General features: G+C 46.9%; 2 protein-coding genes across 14 annotated transcripts in view; one reads left to right on the top strand and one right to left on the bottom strand.

Moving 5' to 3' along the window:
• The window catches only part of sh2b3 (SH2B adaptor protein 3), a 42581-nt gene extending 21948 nt beyond the window's left edge, over nucleotides 1-20633 (top strand). For both annotated transcript variants that reach the window (XM_035436314.1, XM_035436315.1), the window contains exons 3-8: nucleotides 7091-7192; nucleotides 7818-7912; nucleotides 10784-10875; nucleotides 11336-11550; nucleotides 12097-12268; nucleotides 18084-20633. In XM_035436314.1, coding sequence (XP_035292205.1) covers nucleotides 7091-7192; nucleotides 7818-7912; nucleotides 10784-10875; nucleotides 11336-11550; nucleotides 12097-12268; nucleotides 18084-18436 — 1029 coding nt within the window. In that variant the 3' untranslated portion in view covers nucleotides 18437-20633. The remainder of the gene's footprint in view (nucleotides 1-7090; nucleotides 7193-7817; nucleotides 7913-10783; nucleotides 10876-11335; nucleotides 11551-12096; nucleotides 12269-18083) is intronic.
• A 1522-nt stretch (nucleotides 20634-22155) lies between these two features.
• Nucleotides 22156-23986, bottom strand: part of atxn2 (ataxin 2) — a 31795-nt gene continuing 29964 nt past the window's right edge. For 9 of the 12 annotated variants that reach the window (XM_035379035.1, XM_035379034.1, XM_035379032.1 and 6 more), the window contains 4 exons: nucleotides 23835-23986; nucleotides 23281-23490; nucleotides 22846-23020; nucleotides 22532-22663 (listed from right to left, as the gene is read on the bottom strand). The exon at nucleotides 23835-23986 is cut by the window's right edge and continues 3 nt beyond it. In XM_035379035.1, the coding sequence (XP_035234926.1) occupies nucleotides 22635-22663; nucleotides 22846-23020; nucleotides 23281-23490; nucleotides 23835-23986 (566 nt within the window). In that variant the 3' untranslated portion in view covers nucleotides 22532-22634. Of the gene's footprint in view, nucleotides 22664-22845; nucleotides 23021-23280; nucleotides 23491-23834 lie in introns of all 12 variants that reach the window. The other 3 variants (XM_035379043.1, XM_035379031.1, XM_035379042.1) reach the window with 1 other exon arrangement.

Genomic DNA, 23986 nt, shown 5'->3' with positions numbered 1-23986 from the left:
TTAGAGCTCTGAGCGGAAAGACCCTGCGCTGGGTTAGACACAGGAAATCAACACTTCTGTTTCCACCCCCTCTCTGTGGCACATTTGGTCGGTAAAATACTGAGAGAGTGAGAGAGAGAGATGGGAGAGAGACATTAACACTACACTGAGAGAGAGAGATGGGAGAGAGACATTAACACTACACTGAGTGAGAGAGATGGGAGAGAGACATTAACACTGCACTGAGAGAGATGGGAGAGAGAAAAAGAGAGTGATGGGGGAGAAACATAGACACTGCAGAGATGGCTGATGGGTGAATACTCTGCTTTCTACCCTCAAACGCTTCTCTTCTTCTTCTCTTGTTCTGAAAACCCTTTGAACCTTCACAGCCGTGTCACCAGCTGTTTTCTGCTGGGTTTGGCCCTTCCTTAAGATGTTTCAGTCTTAACCAGCAGGCAAACGGAACAAAATAATAATGAAAATGTATGCGAGCTGCGTCAGTGAGCTCAGGGGCAGTGCCGTTCACGGCCCTGGAGTTTTAACCCAGTAGCTTCACCTGTTTGCCCGGAAAGGAAGACCTGTACTGGAAATGCACAGCTGAGAATCTGACTGAAGAGGCTTCACGGCCGTGTGGTGCGGTTTCTGGTGAAACCGCGGCCCGGCCTTCACTGAAATACCACGGCTCGTTTTCTCCACGTTTGGAGGATTTTAAGCAGTATAGTAAGATCTGCTCTTTGGCGAAAAGCTGGCAGGAGACCCAGGATAGGGGGGGATTTTGTGGGGCTGTTTCGTGTGTTTAATTTGGGTCCGGATGTGAGTTTGGCATTCTTGATCGTCAGCTGTGTGTCTGGGGAGATGGTGGGGTGGGGGTGGGGGGCGATGAGCTCGAGGAGCTCGGGACGGGCGGGTGGTCAGGCTGACGTGCTCCTTCGGCCCTCTGACGTATTTCTAGTCTTCCGGAATGTCGGCGAGGTGCACCGTCCGATCCCTCACCCTCCCTGGGGACGTCCCGGCAGTGGGGGGGGGGGGGGGGCAGGGGGCTCATCCGGGTGCAGTGCATCCTGGGAAACCCCTGGTGACAACGCAGGAATGCTAGGCGGGGGCTGTCATCGTGCGGGTCGGTCTGAGAAAGGGACCCTGGGAAGCGCTCTGGGGCGGGGGCGAGGGTTGGGGTAGGGGGGGCAATGCGCCTCTGAGAGAAGAAACATTCTCTATGCACCCCCCCCCCCCCCCCCCCCCCCAATCTCCAAAATCCCCATCCGGCAGGCGGATGGGAGCTAGCCCATAGCGTTAGCGTTAGCATCTTTAGATTGCGCTGCATTGATGTTCAGATGCCCGTATCCAGCCTATAAAAGCACAGCTCAGTAACAACAGCGTGATTTCAGCTGTCAGATCGGATTCACACAGAGGAATTCACCACACTGTGATCCGGAAGCACATGTGCACATGTACATGCCGTATGTTTGTGCAGCTGAGTTGTTTGATGGAGCAGGACTGCTGAGTGCTTTATCAGCCGTGTTCCACCTGGGAATCGAACCTGCAACCCCTTAGGTACAGTACAAGCCCCGTCCTGGTGCAGTGCTGAGCGGGGCATCGATCTCTCCTCACGCGGAGCAGTTTCCCCTGCTGCTACAGATGTGTTTACTGAGTCTGAGGGGGGAAAGACGTGAGTGATCCTGAATGAGCCGCTGAGCCTGCAGGTGCAGCCAGCCACAGTGCCCCCCCTCCCCCCCCCCTCCCAAACCCACCGCCCCCCGCCTCCACCCCCAGCCCCAGAACCCGTTTTACATTTTGCACGCCTTCCAAAAATTCCTGAAGAACGAGTTGTGTGCAGAGCAGAGCAGACGTGTGTGCTTCCTCTTCGGCATCGTCGCTCAGGAACTGTGCCTCATTCGGAGAGGGACCTCAGCGCCCGAGCGCCCGAGCGCTTTCCCAGGCGAAGCCCGCGCACATCGCCGGGCGGCTCTGACGGCGCGAGACCGAGGGGCCCCGACGACGGGGGCCCCAGTCGCACGTGTCCAGGTTATAATTAAGCACCTTCCTGTTTTCTGTTCTGCTCCGTGGACAACAGGCGCTTCTGAATTCACACGTGATCCGCAACTCCCCCCCTCCCCAATTTCTTTTTTTTTTTGTTTCAGGCTTTTGACAGCACATTTTTTTTTTTTTAGCAAACGAAGGAATGTAGAAGAGGGTTCTCTTCCCAAAAATAGAGCGAAGAAGAATTCAGTCAGGGCTTTCTGCGTGTGGCTGTGGCGGAAAGCTCACCGCCATTTCTGAGTGTGCCAGTCACCGCCATTTCTGAGTGTGCCAGTCACCCCCATTTCTGAGTGTGCCAGTCACCAGTGGCTGGCCTAGGAATGCTATGCCAGGCTAGACATTGATCCACCGAAACATTTTCCACTAATGATTCATTCTTTTTTTTTTTTTTTTTGTTGCTTTTTTAAATTGCTGGATTTCATTTGTTTAATTTATTATTAAGTCTATTTATTATTAGGTCCGATTAATATATAAAATTTGGGTGCCTCATCCCCCCCCCCCCCCATCCCCCCCCCCCCCATCCCTCCTTCATCTTTTCTTTCTCAGGAAAGATGAAGTGAAATTTCAGAAGGAGCGTTCTATTTTTAACATTTTTAAATTCCCCTGGACAGGACGAGACGAGACGGGGGGGGGGGGGGGGGGGGGGTGTATCTGAAAAGAGCAGAAGGAGTTTTAGCGGTGAAAGATCGGTTCTGGCAGAGGCCAGCGTAACAATGGGCCCCTCTGCTGCTCCGTTTGGCCCCAAATCACAGCGACGAGAAGGGCTGGAGGAGGGGAGAGGGCCGCCATCTTTCCAACGCGCGAAAACCTGGACGGGATTAGCGAGGAAATTCCTCCGGCCCACGGATCGACGAGTTTGGCGGGATTTCAGCTCTCGCCGCTCGGTTTCCAGGAATCCACTTCCTCTCCTCTCCTCCCGGAGATCGGGGGGGGGGGGGGGGGTGGGTGGGGTGGGGGGGGGGGGGGGAGATGAGCGAGGGGGGTCTTTAAAGGACCAGCCCTCGTCCTTCAGCAGAGGAAGTGGCGGGTGGGGGCCAGCCGTCTGCAGAGGGGGTGAGATCGGAGCCTCAGGGTAACTCGGAGGTTGCGAGTTTGATTCCTCAGTTGGGGGGGGGGGGGGGGCACTGCCGCTGCGCTCTAGGGCTTCTTCAGATCTTATTCAGTGAAGGGTGCGTAGGGTGTTGGTAAATGCGAGGTTCAGCAGGAGGGAGGCTAAATTATGGAGTCACACACAGACGTTTCTGAGCTGACGCAGAGGACGTGAGCTGACCCAGTTTTGGGGAAAACCTCCCCCAAACTTGTGTAGCGCCGTGTGCTAACGAGTGAGTAATACGTTGTGCTGTTGGGCTGAATAAGACGGGGTTCCCTGCTCTCTTGGGGTGGGGGGGGGGTGACTTTGGTTCAGGACACGCCAGCCTCCTCCTGTTCTCCTGACCTGCTTCTGCCGAGACCAGGAAGCTGCGTCTCTGTACGCAGACCAGGGGAGCTCATTCCATTCCAGTCGCTTATTTAATCCGTCCTAGTCTCCTCGGTCCTCGTCAGACCGAGGTCGAGGTCCACCATCTTCACACATTCCAACCAATAAATGCAGTGAAGAGGGAGGGGTTCCACTAGCTGCACCACGCACCCATTTTATTGGCTGTTTCCAAGCACTAGAAGGACAAAGAGTTAAAAAAGTCGGAGTAAAAAAGTGGTGTAAAATTGGGAATTAGTGGCAATAATTAAAAGAAGTAAAAAAACAAAACAAACAACAACAAAAAAAAATACAGGTGAAGAGAGCTGTTATGTGAGACAAAATCCCCGCTAGACACTATTAGTGTAAGCTTTTGTTTATCTCCATACTTTTAATGAGGACACATCGGGTGATTGACACCACTGTAACGCCCGGGCTTGCTTGAGGACATTTCGGCATACCTCCGTGTGCTTTATCAGTTCCAGCGGGAACTGCGGAGACCTTGTCCGCGTGCCTCGCGCTCGTAAATATCACGGACGGGCGAGACGTGAATCACCTCTTCCTAGTTATCGCTCAGGAGCGCAATCGGGGCTGCTCCGCTGGACGAAGCGAGAAACGTGTTACTTTCAACTCGATCTGTACCGCGAATTGCGCACCGAAAAAAAAAGCAACGCTGTCACCTTTCTGTCCACCGCAGGTTTCGGTTCCGACGAACTGCGCCGCTGCGGGAAGGGCTGTGTGCTCTTTCGCGTTCAAGTCTGAAAAACCCGGTTAAAATTTCGAGGGCTTGACAATACGCGAGTTGGCTGCGGCTGTCTAATACTCGTTTGATATACGCGTCTGCGCTATCAAAGAGTTTAATCAATCCAAGGTCCACTTCCTGAGGCTCAGGATATCGTGTCTAGGATGTCTGGCGTGTTAATGTTTAACTTTGTCATTTTTATATTTTGCAAAAATTCAATGATTTATGGTATGGGACAAGAGCGTACTGATTCTAACCATCTGAAACCTGTTTATAAAGTGATACCATGAATACCAGTATTCATATATCTGCCAGTAGACTGTAGATTGTATGTCTCTTCCGTCTTAAAGGAAATAGTTTTTTTTATTTTTAGAAAATAGTTAATGTAAACTAGGGGGGGGGGGGGGTGTGGGTGATGTGACGGTTTTGAAAACCTTTTTAGTTTTTCATAGCTTGTGAGCTAATTTGAAAATACTTTTGTGGTCTTCTAACCTACTTTTTGCTGTCTAATCATTCTCTACCTCCTCCGTGCAATGCATTGCGTTGCTTTCTTTGAAAATCCACCTCATTCATGTGAATACAAGCTTCAAATACTTGGCTGAGCTGTATTGCGAAGAATCTAAAATTTTAATTTTATTATGGAGCTGGCCTTGTGATAATGGGTAGATGTCGCACAACTGAAATTGCAGTGCATTCTGGGTTCAAGGGTGTTGATTTATGTCAGTTTTTTAAAATCATAACTGCAGGGTTTGTAGTCAATTTGTTTGCAGTTGTGTTTATGAATTATGAAATCGAGTGAGCCGTGTGCAGATGCACATCACGCAGCCGGCTTGGAAGTGCATTGTGGGTAAAAGCGAGGGTGACACGAGCACTAGTTACAAAAATTACACTCAACTTTCAGCTCAAATTTTAGGAAGTAGATTTCACCGAAACGGCAAGTTGCCTGGACGTTTCACGTGGAGTTTTGGGAAGTACACGCAAAACTGACTTGTGTTCAGTAGAAGTAAAATTTTCAAGCTGAATAGCCCAGTAGCTTCATGCGTATTAGAGAAGGTGTATCTCGTGCCCTAAAGACAGTGCGGTGTTCTTAATTTAGGAAACTGGGAGCTGACTGCTGTGGATCCCGTTTCCTGTTCCCAGTGTAAATCGCCGCTCATGGCGAGGTGAGGTATGGCTGATTAAAATGGTGGACTTGCAGCCTCTTAGTCGATGGCCTCCAGGCGACGGAGAGATTCGCCATCTCCTCTTCCTCATGTTGATGACATCATCCTGGGTTCAGTGTGTCACGCCTGCAAACGTGATGGGGCCCAGCTTTTTAAAAACAGGGTTTGAAACCCAGCTGTTGTTTTTCTGTGTGTGTTTGGGTGTGTGTGTGTGTGTGTGTGTGTGTGATGCATGTGTGTGTGCTGTGTGTGTGTGATTTATAGAGGACTTGTGGGAGCCTGGTGGATCTGCGTGATCTTTGTGGAAATCCGCAGGTCTGCCTGGTGACAGAGAGAGACCACCCACCACGGCCCCTCCTCTTCACAGTCCCCGCAAACACCAAACCAGACAAACACACACACAAAACGTTTACACGGAAATACGGTCCTCCTGGGAACGAGGGCCTGAAAGCTGGGGGAAAAAAAGAGAAGTCGAGAAGTTCATTTTTTTTCTGTTTCAAGGTTCCGCGCTGTATCAAGGTTCCGCGCTGTATCAAGGTTCCGCGCTGTATCAAGGTTCCGCGCTGTATCAAGGTTCCGTGCTGTATCAAGCTTCCGCGCTGTATCAAGGTTCCGCGCTGTATCAAGGTTCCGCGCTGTATCAAGGTTCCGCGCTGTCTCAAGGTTCCGCGCTGTATCAAGGTTCCGCGCTGTATCAAGGTTCCGCGCTGTATCAAGGTTCCGCGCTGTATCAAGGTTCCGCGCTGTGTCGAGATTCTTCCTCTCGTTTGTCCCAAGGCTCTCCTTTTCTCTGACCTCTGCGGCCTTTGGAACAGCGGGTTCCCCCGAGAGTGTCACACGCTTCTTTCGAATCTTTCGCTTTTTGTTTTAAAAAAGGGGATGTTGGGAGGGCGGCCCTGAGCCCCGAGCTGGGATCTCGTGCTCTGCTGGGGGAAGTGGCGTCACCGCTGCGTGCCAGTGGCGTTTCGGAGCGGGGCCTGTGGGCCTGTGCGGCCTGCAGATGTTCGAAGCCGATCTGCGTCCGAGCTCGAGAGCGCGCAAATCCCAAACTAGCCCTGAACCGGCTGGAGTCTCGCTTGCGCAATCCGGTTCACCCCTGTGATCCCTAGAAATGCAACTAAATGAACTTTATCCAGCAGCACAACCTGCCAAACCCCCCCCCATTAATTAAAAAAATGTTTTTAAGCACGCTGAATACAATATTAAGAACGACTGCAGCTGAAAGCTGGGTGGAACTGTGGAGCAGTCTCCTTGAAAAGAGGAGAGGACAGCCAAGAGGAAACGAGTGAGCTGGCTGTGGACGTGCAGGAGGAGAGTCAGGAAAGGGAGGCTGTGTTTGAGCGTCCAAGGCAAATGGCCCATTCTTCATTTTCTAATCCTGTCCGTCTGTCTGTCTGTCTGCCTGCCTGTCTGCCTGCTTGTCTGTCTGTCTGCCTGCCTGCCTGCCTGTCTGTCTGTCTGCCTGCCTGCCTGCCTGCTTGTCTGTCTGTCTGTCTGTCTGCCTGCCTACCTGTCTGTCTGTCTCTCTGTCTCTCTGTCTGTCTGCCTGTCTGTCTGTCTGCCTGTCTGTCTGCCTGCTTGTCTGTCTGTCTGTCTCCCTGTCTGCCTGTTTGTCTGTCTGTCTGCCTGCATACCTGCCTGTCTGCCTGCTTGTCTGTCTGTCTGCCTGCCTGTCTGTGTGTCTGCCTGTCTGTCTGTCTGTCTGTCTGTTTCCAGAGCTCCAGTTCCAAGCTGATGGCGAAGTGCTCCGATGTGTCGGAGGTGCGTCGCTGTAACCGCCTGGAGATGCCGGACAACGTGAACACGTTTGTTTTAAAGGTCAGTAACACTGCCTGCTCCCTCTCCTGCAGTTCATCCTGTCACATTAACCTCCAGTTCATCCTGTCACATTAACCTGCAGTTCATCCTGTCACTTTAACCTGCAGTTCATCCTGTCACTTTAACCTGCAGTTCATCCTGTCACATTAACCTGCAGTTCATCCTGTCACTTTAACCTGCAGTTCATCCTGTCACTTTAACCTGCAGTTCATCCTGCCATTTTAACCTCCAGTTCATCCTGTCACATTAACCTCCAGTTCATCCTGCCACTTTAACCTCCAGTTCATCCTGTCACATTAACCTGCAGTTCATCCTGTCACTTTAACCTGCAGTTCATCTTGTCACATTAACCTGCAGTTCATCCTGTCACATTAACCTGCAGTTCATCCTGTCACATTAACCTGCAGTTCATCCTGTCACATTAACCTGCAGTTCATCCTGTCACTTTAACCTGTTCTGTCTGAAATAGAAAAATCTTCACTTCTGAACACTTGAGGGATCCCACAGTAAATGTGTGTGTGTGTGCGCGTGCATGCGTGTGTGTGTGTGTGTGTGTGTGTGTGTGCGCATGCGTGTGTGTGTGTTTATGGACGCTGATAGCCCCTCTCCTCTCTCCTCCTCCCAGGTTAAGCACTATCCAGGCAGTTTCATCTTTGAGGCGGACAACGACCAGCAGGTCAGCTCCTGGACGACAGAAATTAAAGAATGTATCAACAACGGGTGAGAAGCTGGGTGGTACACTGCCTTTTTATGTGTGTGTGTGTGTGTGTTTTAGTATGTGTGTGTGTATATATGTGTGTATGTGTGTGTGTGTGTGTGTGGCCCTGCTGCTGGGACGCTGGCTGTCGGAAATGTGGGGGGAAGTGTGGGGGGGGCGGTTAGGGTTAAGGGGGGGATCTCAGGACCTTTTTGCAGATGTGTGGAATTCTCTTTGCTGCTGCAGCCTTTCTGAAAGCTCAGGGACGGGGGGGGGGGGGGGGGCAACAGTGTGACACATCCTTGCACCCCCATGCACCCCCCCCCCCTGCTCAGAGTGCCCCTCAGATACTAGGAGGCCCCCCTGTGTGCTGTCTGTCTGTCCAGCAGGACTTCTCAAAATCACTGGAGACTGGAGCATCTGCACACTGGCCTGTTCTACAGACCTGATCCCTAAAGTAATCCTGAACTTACACCCTGGGCTTAGTCCCTGAACGGGGTCCGAGACTACGCTTCCCAGTGTGCTCTGCGGCAGCCTTGTCGGCGTGACCGGCCTGGTCTGTCTCCAGGGGTCGGGTGTGAAATCCTTCTGGTGTGTGTTTGGCAGCAGGGCACTGTGGAGCAGCTGGAGGATGAGGGACCTTGCTTTGAAAAAAATTTAATCAAACAACCCCAAACTGTGGGGGCTGAGCACGGGGGGGCGGAGTCAGTGCCCCACCGCCAACCCCGCCCTGCGGCCACACTTCCTGTTTCCTGTTTCCTGCAGCCGTTTGGACACGGGGGCCTGATCGTGCTCCCAGAGCCCAGGGCATCATGGGATTTTTAATCACAAAGCCACGTCAACTAACCTAATGCTTCTGTCAACCTGCCGTTCTGAATTTGGCTTTGCGTCAATGTGTGTGTTTATGTGTGTGTGTGTGATTGTGTGTGTGTCGTGAGTGTGTGTGATTGTGTGTGTGTTTTTGTGGTTAATTTCCTCTTGCTTGGAACTAAGCGCTAACCTCGAGTGAAGCATGCATTAAGAAAAGGCCTCTCTTCAAAAGAAAAGAGCTTCTTCCTGTTATTGAGTGAGTGCTTAGAACACAAGTCAGCAATTCAGCAGGATCTGACCTGGCCTTGATTCTTCTCTCTCTCCATCTCTCTCTCGCTTTCTCTCTCTCTCTCTCTCTCTCTCTCTCTCATTCTTTCTTTTTTTCTCTCTCACATTCTCTCATTCTCTGCCTCTATTTCTCTCGCTCTCTATCTCTCTCCCACTCTCTATCTTTCACTCTCTCTCTATCTCACTCACTCTCATTCTCAGTATTTCTTCGGGGCAGAGGAACAATAACATTTCACATTTCCCAGAATTACGAGGCGGGCTTCCTGACTGAGCCTGTCGCTTAGCGCTGCTCACGCCACTTCCTCTGAGCCCAGAGGACCCCACACTGTCTCTCTCTCTCTCTCTCTCTCTCTCTCTCTCTCTCTCTTACTCTCTGTCTTTCTATCTCTCAAGTTCAAATGCTTTATTGGCTTGACATATTTAAAAATACATATTGCCAAAGCGTAGTGATAACAATAATCAACCACAGTAGGAATATATAATTAAAAAGAAAACAAGCAGCAACAACAATAACAGCATAAATGACAGTAACATAATATTTATTATCTATTAAATTAAATTATTTTTTTTAAAAGTATTTTTTTCAATAAGAGTATTATATATATATACTCATACATATACATACACACATATACAGCTCTCTCTCTCTCTCACTCTCTCTCTCCCCCTCCCCCTCACTTACTCGCTTCCTTCTCGGGTTGGCCCACCGCTCACCTCTGTCAGGCTGGTGGAAGGCTGATTGGCTGATTAGCTAGCTCACTGAAGAGCTGCTTATTTGTATTTAATCGCACTGGTCTGTCCGAAGGAGGATTATTTTGGCCCTGCAAGTGTCACACAGTGTGTCCTTCACTGTGTCTGTGTACTTGCCTCTAAATGTGTTTCTGTGTTACAGGCTATGTGTAACAGACGCTGTTAACTGTGTGTAACAGGCTTTGTGTAACACACGCTGTTAACTGTGTGTAACAGGCTATGTGCTAGGTGTACATTGCAGGCTATGTGTTACCTGTGTATTGAAACTGGCCAAGTGTTACTAAATCTGTTCGCTGTGTGTAATGCAGTGTGTCTGTGTGTTGCAGGCTGGACAGTGTGTAATAGTTTGTTTTGCAGGTTGGGCAGTGTGTAATAGTCTGTGTGTTGCAGGTTGGGCAGTGTGTAGTAGTCTGTGTGTTGCAGGTCGGGCAGTGTGTAATCATCTGTGTGTTGCAGGTTGGGCAGTGTTTAATAGTCTGTGTGTTGCAGGTTGGGCAGTATGTAATAGTCTGTGTGTTGCAGGTCGGGCAGTGTGTAATAGTCTGTGTGTTGCAGGTCAGGCAGTGTGTAATAGTCTGTGTTGCAGGTTGGACAGTGTGTAATAGTCTGTGTGTTGCAGGTCAGGCAGTGTGTAATAGTCTGTGTGTTGCAGGTTGGGCAGTGTGTAATCGTCTGTGTTGCAGGTTGGGCAGTGTGTAATCGTCTGTGTGTTGCAGGTCGGGCAGTGTGTAATAGTCTGTGTGTTGCAGGTCAGGCAGTGTGTAATAGTCTGTGTGTTGCAGGTTGGGCAGTGTGTAATAGTCTGTGTGTTGCAGGTTGGGCAGTGTGTAATAGTCTGTGTGTTGCAGGTTGGGCAGTGTGTAATAGTCTGTGTGTTGCAGGTTGGGCAGTGTGTAATAGTCTGTGTATTGCAGGTTGGGCAGTGTGTAATCGTCTGTGTGTTGCAGGTTGGGCAGTGTGTAATAGTCTGTGTGTTGCAGGTTGGGCAGTGTGTAATAGTCTGTGTGTTGCAGGTTGGGCAGTGTGTAATAGTCTGTGTGTTGCAGGTCGGGCAGTGCAGATGTGGCATTGCCCACCATGCCCCTGGGCGACACTGTGGCCAGCACCAGGAGAGGAAGCTCAGAGTCGGCCGGTCGAGGTGGGTTATAACTCTCAAACCATATGACAGTGACCCAATCTCTGGTTCCTCTACCATTTTGTGGTTCCTCTACCGATCTGTGGTTCCTCTACTGATCTGTGGTTCCTCTACCGATCTGTGGTTCCTATACCGATCTGTGGTTCCTATACCATTCTGTGGTTCCTCCACCGATCTGTGGTTCCCCCACCGATCTGTGGTTCCTCCACCGATCTGTGGTTCTTCCACCATTTTGTGGTTCCTCTATCGATCTGTGGTTCCACTACCGATCTGTGGTTCCACTACCGATCTGTGGTTCCTCTACCGATCTGTGGTTCCTCTACCGATCTGTGGTTCCTCTACCATTCTGTGGTTCCTCCACCGATCTGTGGTTCCTCTACCGGTCTGCGGTTCCTCTACCATTCTGTGGTTCCTCTACCGATCTGTGGTTCCTCTATCGATCTGTGGCCCCTCCCCCCCGCAGGGTCCCCGCCCTTCGCGCGGTCGGAGCAGATGTGCCGTAAGGGGGATCACTTCCTGTGGGCGTACCCCTGGTTCCACGGGCCCATCTCGCGGGTGAAGGCGGCGCACCTGGTGCAGACCTCGGGCGCCGACGGGCACGGCGTGTTCCTGGTGCGGCAGAGCGAGACGCGCCGCGGCGACTACGTCCTCACCTTCAACTTCCAGGGCAAGGCCAAGGTGAGGTGCCCCGACGCGGCCTCACACACACACACACACACACGCCCCAAACATCCCCCGACACGCCTCGACGCGCCCTCACACACACACACACACCCCAAACATCCCCCGACACGCCTCGACGCGCCCTCACACGCACGCCACCACCCTCAAACACACCCCAAGCACACCCTCACATGCACATACACACACACACATACACACACTATCTAATAGTCATGTATTTATTGCCAAAATTAGTTGTAATAACGATGATAAATGTAACAATGTGTAGTAATATCCATAGCAACAGCGACCACGGCAATAATAAATCAGTGAATATGCACGTGTTTGTGTGTTTGGGGTGGGTGGTCACTCACTGTCTGAACTGTGGCCACTGACCGGAGCCGATGGTCCTTCTGTGAATGGAGCTGCACGTTTCTGTCTTTGTGACGGGGAAGTGAAATCGTTGGGGGTGATATGTGGGAGAAGGTTTGAGTAAACGGTGGGTCATTTTCGTCGTCCCCCCCCCCCCCCACCCCCCCCCCCCCCCCCCCCCCCCCGCAGCACCTGCGGTTGTCCCTGACGGAGTGGGGGCAGTGTCGGGTGCAGCACCTGAGCTTCGCCTCCGTCTCCGAAATGCTGAGCCGATTCTGCCTGTCCCCCATCCCGCTGGAGTGTGGCGCCGCCTGCGACGTCCGGCTGTCCAGCTTTGTGGTGGCCGGCCCCGCCCCGTCAGGTGAGTGCCACGCCTTGCCCCGCCCCACCCCGCCCCGTCCCGCCCAACCCGACCCCGCCCTGCCCCACCTCATCAGGTGAGTGCCGTTCCCTGTCCCACCCCGCTCCGCCATGCCACGCCCTGTCCCACCCCGTCAGGTGAGTCCCCCACAGCTCCCTGCCCCACCTGGAGAGGGGAGTCTCGCCTGCCTCGCGCTGAAATGTGAATTCCACCATAGAAGTCAGCTCAGCTGAAGTTGGCCTTCTCTGTGGTGGCCGCTACAGGCGGGAGGTCATTCGTGGCTTCGTGTTGTTACCTGTGAGTTTTACCTCGGCTTCGCAGTGCTGCTCAGGCTGCATGCTAACGCAGGGGTGTCAGGTGAAGGTAATGAGCTCAGAACAGAGCACCCGGAGGCCTGCCGGTGGCGGGGCAGAGGCTGTCCTGCTGTCCGTGGCACACTGGAGGGTTTAGTGGCCAGAGAGAGGGATTATGGGATAGACAGAGAGGCAGAAGGAGGTCTGTGACCCTGCTGTACGCTGGAACACAGGATCTGGCCAGTTCTGTTTTTCTCTGGGTGGTGGTTAAGACAATTTCTGAGAACTCTCAGCGAACTGAAAAGAGGAAACGCATATGCGCACATGTGCACAGACACACCGCACACACACACACCCATATGCACGCACACACGTACGCATACACATGTACACACACACACACGCACAGACACACACACAGCAGGTGAAGGGGCTGATGTATATCCTGTTATATATGAAACCAGTTTAGCTGATGTCATGTTGCTGTCATTATTCTTGACTTGTCCAACCCTTAACTGCATAGTTTAAAATAATTTAAAAAAAAACAGGCTTTTCCTGATGTCAATCAACCCCCTTTTGTTACAGAAGACATCATATGAGCTCTAGAACTTTATTTGAAAAATAATAGATTATAAAATATAAGATACTTCATTAAGACAAAAAAACCGCACTCAAAAAAAAGTTTTTAAAAGGCGTGCCTTGCAAATTTCAATTTCCTGCTTCTTGTGGAGCTCTCAGAATGGTAGCGATGGATGTCAGACAACACTTGTACAGCATTAAAAAACACCAGTCTAAGGCTGCCCTCATTTCATGTTTTAAGAGATGGGATCACAGCTCAGCAGCACCATCGTGGGAATGTATGGGGGGGGGCAGATGGGGTTGGGGTGGGGCAGACGGGGGGGGGAGGGGGGGGGAGGGGGGGGGAGTGGTCGGAGGGATTTCTATATGGGCTGAGCCTGCACTAAGGACCGTGCCACTGTAGGCACCCTTGATGATGGTGCACAACAATTAAGATTAAGCAAATAGAACCTGACTGAAGCACAGGCACTGACCCCTCCACATATGTTTCATCGTAGGTGTCGTCAAATGCGTCTTCTTGGATGTCTTTCCTCCAGATTTATCACATGCAGAATATTTCTCATCCCTGTAAATTGGATGAACTGTATTTGAAGAAATTTATAATGAAAAATGTTTTTCAATGGGAAAATGGCAGAATACATGAAGCTATAGTCTATAGTATGTCCAAAAAGTGAAAAAATGCAGAAATTTGTCCAAAAATGTCCATTTTTGATTCCAATGAATTGGAAATCATGTTAATTTAACGACCATGGTAAAATAAATAAATAGAAATATGTTTGAAAAAATGTATGGTGAAAAATGTGTTTCAGTGGGAAATCTGGAAAATACGTAAGGGTACAAGGGTCTGTGCAGCTGTGGCGAAATAATAATTTTGAAATCGCATTTTAAGAATTTTATGATCAATAATGTGTTTTCATGGGAAATGGCAAAGTACATAAGGTCAAATGTCCAAAAAGGGTCAAAAGTGGCTCAGATTCCAAATTGCCCTATTTTTGATACGGATGGATAGGTAGTCATGTTTATATTGCAGCTGTTGCGAAATTATAATTTTAAAATGCGTTTTAAGAATTTTATGATCAATAATGTATTTTCATGGAAAATGGCAAAATACATAAGGTTATAGTCAAATGTCCAAAAAGGGTCAAAAATGGATCAAATTCCAAAATGCTCTATTTTTGATACGGATGGATAGGAAATGATGTTTATATTGCAGCTGTTGCGAAATAATAATTTTTAAATGCGTTTTAAAAATTTTATGATCAATAATGTATTTTCATGGAAAATGGCAAAATACATAAGGTTATAGTCAAATGTCCAAAAAGGGTCAAAAATGGCTCCGATTCCAAAATGCTCTATTTTTGATACGGATGGATAGGAAATGATGTTTATATTGCAGCTGTTGCGAAATTATAATTTTTAAATGCGTTTAAAAAAATTTATGATCAATAATGTATTTTCATGGAAAATGGCAAAATACATAAGGTTATAGTCAAATGTCCAACACAGGTCAAAAATGGCTCAGATTCCAAAATGCTCTATTTTTGATACGGATGGATAGGAAATCATGTTTATATTGCAGCTGTTGCGAAATAATAATTTTAAAATGCGTTTTAAGAATTTTATGGTCAATAATGTATTTTCTTGGAAAATGGCAAAATACATAAGGTTATAGTCAAATGTCCAAAAAGGGTCAAAAATGGCTCCGATTCCAATATGCCTTATTTTTGATACGGATGGATAGGAAATGATGTTTATATTGCAGCTGTTGCGAAATTATAATTTTAAAATGCGTTTTAAGAATTTTATGATCAATAATGTGTTTTCATGGAAAATGGCAAAATACATAAGGTTATAGTCAAATGTCCAAAAAGGGTCAAAAATGGCTCCGATTCCAAAATGCTCTATTTTTGATACGGATGGATAGGAAATTATGTTTATATTGCAGCTGTTGCGAAATTATAATTTTTAAATGCGTTTAAAAAAATTTATGATCAATAATGTATTTTCATGGAAAATGGCAAAATACATAAGGTTATAGTCAAATGTCCAACACAGGTCAAAAATGGCTCAGATTCCAAAATGCTCTATTTTTGATACGGATGGATAGGTAATCATGTTTATATTGCAGGTGTTGCGAAATAATAATTTTTAAATGCGTTTTAAAAATTTTATGATCAATAATGTGTTTTCATGGAAAATGGCAAATTACATAAGGTTATAGTCAAATGTCCAAAAAGGGTCAAAAATGGATCAAATTCCAAAATGCTCTATTTTTGATACGGATGGATAGGAAATGATGTTTATATTGCAGCTGTTGCGAAATTATAATTTTAAAATGCGTTTAAAAAATTTTATGATCAATAATGTATTTTCTTGGAAAATGGCAAAATACATAAGGTTATAGTCAAATGTCCAAAAAGGGTCAAAAATGGATCAAATTCCAAAATGCTCTATTTTTGATACGGATGGATAGGAAATGATGTTTATATTGCAGCTGTTGCGAAATTATAATTTTAAAATGCGTTTTAAGAATTTTATGATCAATAATGTGTTTTCATGGAAAATGGCAAATTACATAAGGTTATATATAGTCTTATGTCCAAAAAGGGTCAAAAATGGCTCAAATTCCAAAATGCCTTATTTTTGATACGGATGGATAGGTAATCATGTTTATATTGCAGGTGTTGCGAAATAATAATTTTTAAATGCGTTTAAAAAATTTTATGATCAATAATGTATTTTCATGGAAAATGGCAAAATACATAAGGTTATAGTCAAATGTCCAAAAAAGGTCAAAAATGGATCAAATTCCAAAATGCTCTATTTTTGATACGGATGGATAGGAAATGATGTTTATATTGCAGCTGTTGCGAAATTATAATTTTAAAATGCGTTTTAAGAATTTTATGATCAATAATGTATTTTCTTGGAAAATGGCAAAATACATAAGGTTATAGTCAAATGTCCAAAAAGGGTCAAAAATGGCTCCGATTCCAAAATGCCTTATTTTTGATACGGATGGATAGGAAATGATGTTTATATTGCAGCTGTTGCGAAATTATAATTTTTAAATGCGTTTAAAAAAATTTATGATCAATAATGTATTTTCATGGAAAATGGCAAAATACATAAGGTTATAGTCAAATGTCCAACAAAGGTCAAAAATGGCTCAGATTCCAAAATGCTCTATTTTTGATACGGATGGATAGGAAATCATGTTTATATTGCAGCTGTTGCGAAATAATAATTTTAAAATGCGTTTTAAGAATTTTATGATCAATAATGTATTTTCTTGGAAAATGGCAAAATACATAAGGTTATAGTCAAATGTCCAAAAAGGGTCAAAAATGGCTCCGATTCCAAAATGCCTTATTTTTGATACGGATGGATAGGAAATGATGTTTATATTGCAGCTGTTGCGTAATTATAATTTTTAAATGCGTTTAAAAAATTTTATGATCAATAATGTATTTTCTTGGAAAATGGCAAAATACATAAGGTTATAGTCAAATGTCCAAAAAGGGTCAAAAATGGATCAAATTCCAAAATGCTCTATTTTTGATGCGGATGGATAGGAAATGATGTTTATATTGCAGCTGTTGCGAAATTATAATTCTAAAATGCGTTTTAAGAATTTTATGATCAATAATGTATTTTCTTGGAAAATGGCAAAATACATAAGGTTATAGTCAAATGTCCAAAAAGGGTCAAAAATGGCTCCGATTCCAAAATGCCTTATTTTTGATACGGATGGATAGGAAATGATGTTTATATTGCAGCTGTTGCGAAATTATAATTTTAAAATGCGTTTTAAGAATTTTATGATCAATAATGTGTTTTCATGGAAAATGGCAAATTACATAAGGTTATATATAGTCTTATGTCCAAAAAGGGTCAAAAATGGCTCAAATTCCAAAATGCCTTATTTTTGATACGGATGGATAGGTAATCATGTTTATATTGCAGGTGTTGCGAAATAATAATTTTTAAATGCGTTTAAAAAAATTTATGATCAATAATGTATTTTCATGGAAAATGGCAAAATACATAAGGTTATAGTCAAATGTCCAAAAAGGGTCAAAAATGGATCAAATTCCAAAATGCTCTATTTTTGATACGGATGGATAGGAAATGATGTTTATATTGCAGCTGTTGCGAAATTATAATTTTAAAATGCGTTTTAAGAATTTTATGATCAATAATGTATTTTCTTGGAAAATGGCAAAATACATAAGGTTATAGTCAAATGTCCAAAAAGGGTCAAAAATGGCTCCGATTCCAAAATGCCTTATTTTTGATACGGATGGATAGGAAATGATGTTTATATTGCAGCTGTTGCGAAATTATAATTTTTAAATGCGTTTAAAAAAATTTATGATCAATAATGTATTTTCATGGAAAATGGCAAAATACATAAGGTTATAGTCAAATGTCCAACAAAGGTCAAAAATGGCTCCGATTCCAAAATGCCTTATTTTTGATACGGATGGATAGGAAATGATGTTTATATTGCAGCTGTTGCGAAATTATAATTTTAAAATGCGTTTTAAGAATTTTATGATCAATAATATGTTTTCATGGAAAATGGCAAAATACATAAGGTTATAGTCAAATGTCCAAAAAGGGTCAAAAATGGCTCAGATTCCAAAATGCTCTATTTTTGATACGGATGGATAGGAAATCATGTTTATATTGCAGCTGCTGCGAAATAATAATTTAAAATGCGTTTTAAGAATTTTATGATCAATAATGTGTTTTCATGGAAAATGGGAAAAAAAAAAAACCATCCCATGATGCTCATTGGCATGATGACCTCCGAGGGTGATGTGATTGGTCGGTTGAAGGCAGTGTGTGTTATTGTGATTGGTTGGTTGCATTCAGCCTGTGATGGGATTGGTCGGTGCAAGGCAGTGGCTGATCGTGATTGGCTGTGTTTCCTGCAGGTCAGTGTGTGACTGGCTCGGCAGTTCTGGTTCCCTTCTCTCTGCACCGCTGGAGTTCGGAGCCCAGCCTGACCCACTTCAGCTCCTCTAGCTGCCCCCGCCTGGGATCCCCGGAGAGCCTGACCCCCAGGACCCTCCCCACACCAGGGCAGCTTTTCCAGAGAAGCTCCCCCCCGACCCCAGAGCGCCCCCACCTGGACACTCTGCGCCGGAGCGAGTCAGACCGCAGGCCTTTACAGAGACACGCCCAACCCCACCCTTCTCCACTCCCCCAGCGTGACTCGGACTATGAGCTGGAGCCGCCCAACAGGGGGCGCAAGAGAGCCATCGACAACCAGTACACGTTCCTCTGATCCTCAGGAGCGGAAGTACCAGGCCTTACTGACCAAAGAGCTGGAAGAAAGCAGGAAGTGGGCCAGAAGGAAGCAGGAAGTGGGCGCTGGGAGGAAGTAGGAAGAGTTCTTTTTCCATAGCATAGCAGTTACATATCTGCGTTATTGGTTTCATAATGCATTATCATCTGATTTTCCCGCCTGTTTTTCCCTACACATGAAATGGACAGTGAACATCTACTGTTACAGCTTCCTTGAGAAATGGCTTCCCTAGTTTCAGAAGTTTTTAGAATACCAGTTTTTTAACGGCTACTGGTGGCGTTTTGGGCAAATTGTTAACATTACCTTTTGATACTGACATACCCAGTAGTGTTTGATTAATTATATTAAAAACATTATACACATTTAATAAATAATGTTTATATTAATATATGTTAATATCTTTATTATATTATTTTGTCACTTTGCCCAAAATGACTGCAACGGCTTTCAGAGAAAATGGTTGGATAATTAATGCCATTAATGTTTTATGAGGAAACCCTGGATGCATTAATGCATTAACACAAGAGTTCATTTAAGCTACTAGTGTTTGGGGTTATGTTTTGTTTTTTTAAATCAAGTTCTGTAGTGTTTTGTTCAGATTTGTGCCCCCCCCCCCCCCCCTACCCTGACCCCCCCAATCCGTTTTTATTTCTGTTGTCACTGTGCTGGTAACTCCGCACCTGCACACCCTCTCTCTGTTGCCACTTTAACACTAACTGTCCTTCAACCCCAAATACCGGAGGCCTAACGTAGGGTTCTCTTCAGAACGCTTTTCTTATCGTGGCAGGTTTCCTGTTTTTAAGAAATGCACACGAGCGTGTTTGTTTCCCTCCTGCCCTGAAGTACCACGAGGCTTTTCTGCCAAGACAGCGAAAGAAATAAAAATGGTTTTCTTACTCAACATATTTCACGTGGCTACCAGAAAAAGAAAAAAAATTCCCCTTGCTTAATATAAAATGATTACATCAGTTTAAAAAAACAAAAAGACAATGGCAGCGTACCGTTTTGTAAAATAAAGGGATGAAAACTATTAAAATGGTGAACGTGGCTATGAAGAGGCGAACGCTCTCCATTGGCATCCGCTCGCTGATTGCACTGTCAGGCATCACAGTGAACTTTCCCTCCGAAAACGGGGAGGAGGGAGTCCTGGCTCTTCATTTGGGCCGGAGGGAAGCCCCTCTCTCGCCCCTCTCTCTCACCCCTCTCTCTCGCCCCTCTCTCGCCCCTCTCTCACCCCTCTCTCTCGCCCCTCTCTCGCCCCTCTCTCACCCCTCTCTCTCTCCCCTCTCTCGCCCCTCTCTCACCCCGCTCTCTCGCCCCTCTCTCGCCCCGGGCCCTCAGGGTTATGTTCCAGCGTTTTGTGCAACGCCTGCAAAAATTCCCAAAAGTTGTCAAACGGCCTCGTCAGAAACAGACGCGCTATAATTCGGCAAATTTCCCCCCCCCCCGTGCTTTGGTGACTGGACGGGCGGCACATTTTCACACGTTGCAAACTGTATGTGTGCCTGACTACCTCGTGTGCAGCGTTCCCGCTTCTGCTTGGGAGGACGGCGGCGGCGACAGTCGGACAGGGAAACGAAAAGCAGACCTACGGTCTCTCCCACTGCCAGTCGCAATAGCGGATAGGATGGGGGTGTTAAAATCCAAAATGGTGAAAACGTGTGTTCCTGTGCACACATCTTCATTTAAAAAAAAAAAAATTATATATATATATATTGAAACGCCAAGTGTCCTCCCCAATTGCAACCAAAAATGACTTTCATACATAGTTCTGATTATTCCTATACACACCGTGAAATAAGTTTATAACCATACACTTAATGTTGAGGTATTAATTTCTCCATGAGAATCTGTGCATGTCAACTTTTTACGCTTTGTGTGTTCGTCAACGTGAGCCTGGGTTTTTAAGAAAAAAAATAGCAACAGCAGACCTGTCACTTTGCAATTTTACTCAGGGCAGAAACTAGACAATCATTTCGCTGAACAGACACACCCGCTGCCTTTCTTCTCCCACGTCACTCAAATCAGCACAATGAATGTAGGCCTTATTGTACTTTCTATTTGCATTAATAGCACTGTAAATCTTTCCAAGTCTCCTCCCTGCAAATTTAACCACCTCCCTGCCAAACTGCTTGTCCCGTTTGTACAAAAAATGTTAAATAAAAAAAAAAAACCCTAATGCTGTCAGATAAAATAACATTTGTTCTTATTAAATGCCTAGAATATGCATATATATATATATATATATTAAATTATAGTAACTGTATATTTGAACCTTTTTTTTAAATAAAGCTAACATTAAAACCAAGTTGTAATAACATGGCATGGACTGCGTTTCATTCTGTGAGCCGGTGCGAAAACACAAGCCTCCGGATTTCTGCTGAGACCAACCTGCTGGTCTTCCTGACAGACTGTGTGTGTGTGTGTGTGCATGGCGTGTGTGTGTGCATGGCGTGTGTGTCTCACCGTCTCAAACTGTGGTTGAGTCATACTTCCAAGAGTCACAGATCAAGGTATGGTGACTGCAGCAAGAAGGAATGCAGGTCTTTCTGAAACATCTGAACGAATCGCCCACACAAGCGTTTAATGAATAAAGTTTCATACAATTCCTATCGGAGGAAATCAGTTTTACTGCTGTGGTCCATTTCACTGCACTTCCTGTGGCACACAGTTAATGACGGTGGTCTTGAAATCATCTGCCAGCAAAAACAGGACAGATTTACAAATATTCAGCTTGCTCTGGGAAGAGACCGTGGTGCCAGCCCGTTCTAAGTTTCACAGCGCACCCTAGTGGCGACTCTCCTGAAGTCCATGACAGAGGACTTCAGTTTCTGTTGTCCCCCCATGGTGCCGCAAGTTTTCCCACCTGCAGCCAGGCTGCAAGGATAAGAGGGTCAGTGGATCTGTATTCCCACCGACCTGGAAGGAAATGAAACCCCCCACCTCCACAGGATTTCACAGAGATTCCGTCTTTCACGGACACGATGGCTTTCACGCATCATGCACAGCCTATGGAGACAGGCGGCAACGCATTTGGTTCCATGACCTGGTTAAATATTCTGTGTCGTTTGTGCTGGGGCCAGAAGTGCAGTGTGAGCGCTGAAATGATGCTCATTCAGGGAGTGAATCTGCAGTGTGAGAGCTGAAATGATGCTCATTCAGGGAGTGAATATGTAGAGTGACAGCAGAAATGATGCTCATTCAGGGAGTGAATCTGCAGTGTGAGCGCTGAAATGATGCTCATTCAGGGAGTGAATATGTAGAGTGAGAGCTGAAATGATGCTCATTCAGGGAGTGAATATGTAGAGTGACAGCTGAAATGATGCTCATTCAGGGAGTGAATCTGTAGAGTGACAGCTGAAATGATGCTCATTCAGGGAGTGAATCTGTAGAGTGAGAGCTGAAATGAGACCCTAACGACAGAAACGCACGCAGCTCACCTTCAGCGATGCAGCCACACTGAACACACAGAGCAGAAAAACCACACCAGTCAAAATCGTACAGTTTTTAAAACTTTTTTTTAATGTTTTTAAATTTTTTTTCTCATTTTTTAAATTATTTATATTATCTACAAAGTAAAAGTTCTTTTTTTTTTTTTAACTTAAAAGTTACATAACTGTCAAGATGAGGTGGGGGGGGGGTCACACCTCAGCAGTCATGATTCATAAATAATCCATCTTTCTTTTTTTGCCAAACGGGTTAATTACAATGAGGTTGTCTTTCTCGTTTATTTTTCTCTCTCTCTCTCTCTTAGTTTCGAATTTCGGGTTAAAACGAGGAGTTCTGCCCGAAACTGGAGCACAGAAATAGCAGCAGCGATGAACAGAGCTGTTAATACGTTCTTTAGACTGGAAGAGTTTAATAACTTAGAAGGTGCAAAGGACATGGAAGGTTCCAGTTTTGCGTAAAATGGCCGCACGCCCCCCCCCCCCCCCCAGCAGCGGGTTTAATACCGTACGACTCTGTCACGGGACGTCCCGACTGTTATCAAAACTCTTTAGTTCAAAACATTTCTCCACTGCAAGTTGACCTGTTAGCATTCCTAATTACGGGTACAAAGAAAGCAGAATTGTAGCAGGGGCGAGAGGACCCCCCCTCCCTGTTTTCTTCTTTTCGGGGATCCACGGTGGGGGGGGGGGGGGCTGGAAGAAGAAACCGCTCCCCTCTTCTGCTTCTCCTACAACTGCTGTTGGTGGTGGGGTTGCACTGGAGGGAGAGGAGAAAGAGAAAATTAGCATTGGGTAGATGTTTGGTGAGTGTTGGGTACGTGTGTGGTAGGCTTTGGTGGACATTGGGTACATGTGCGGTGGGCGTTGGGTAGGTGTGTGGTGGGCGTTGGGTAGGTGTGTGGTAGGCATATAAGTAGCTGTTTAGTTGGCGGGGCTTACCGGAGGGGTGGGGCATGTAGGAGAAGTGCGCAGTGGAGGACACGGGGATGGGGGGCAGGGCGCTCTGCTGGAGGGGGGGCTGGGGGCCGCCCGGCGCCTGCGTCGCCATCAGCATCATTGGGGGGTGAGTGGGCGTGGCATGATGGGAAGGAACCATCCCAGACTGCATATGAGCCTGAGAGAGAGACGGGGGAGTGAGGGAGAAAGACAGAGAGGGAGGGAGAGAGAGGGGGAGGCAGAGAGAGAGAGCAAGAGAGAGAGAGAGTGAGAGAGGTGTGGGCAGAGAGGGAGAGGGGAGAAGAGAGGGAAAGAGAGAGAGAGAATTATTTATGTCAAGCCAGAAAAATCACTCTTCACTGACTCCTGTACATTACACTACTTATTACTCTTTTCTTAGAACACAGACACACAAAGACACACACTCTCAAGGCTTACCTGCTGCACGTGTGCCATGTGGGAGTGGTTGTACCCGTGCTGCTGGGGGTGGATGTAGACGGTCTGCTGGGCAGAGGGGTAGCTGGTCTGGGGGGACTGGGGGTTGGGTCCCGGGGTGATGGAGGGGGGGGTGGGGGCCAGGGCGGAGTACATGGGCTGCTGGCCGGGGTTCCCCAGGTGCAGGGCCTGAGCAGCCTGATGCTGAGCATGCTGCTCCAACAGAGAGAGAGAGTTAATAACGCTACTATACGCACTCGCACTCACTCACGCACTCACACGCACACACACTCGCATGCACACACGCACACACTCACACACACGCTCGCACTCGCTCACGCACTCACACGCACACTCGCACGCACACACACGCATGCACACACACACACTCACACACTCACACGCACACACACTCACACGCACTCGCACGCATGCACACACACGCTCACACTCGCACACGCACTCGCACACACGCACGCACGCACACACACTCGCACACACACGCACACACTCACACACGCACACACTCACACACTCACACACTCACACACACGCACCTGCACTGGGCTGGGGGCGGGGGGGTGGTTGCCTCCGTGCTGACCCTGGGGCTGCTGCTGGCCAGTGGGCGTGGCCGATTGTTGGGGGTGCTGCGGGTGGGGGTGCAGCGTGGCGCTGGGGTGGGTGTACTGCTGCGGGATCGGACCCGGAG

Source organism: Anguilla anguilla, chromosome 10, assembly GCF_013347855.1.
Source record: "Anguilla anguilla isolate fAngAng1 chromosome 10, fAngAng1.pri, whole genome shotgun sequence".
Taxonomy (NCBI): domain Eukaryota; kingdom Metazoa; phylum Chordata; class Actinopteri; order Anguilliformes; family Anguillidae; genus Anguilla; species Anguilla anguilla.
This window is presented reverse-complemented; position numbering and strand designations above follow the sequence as displayed.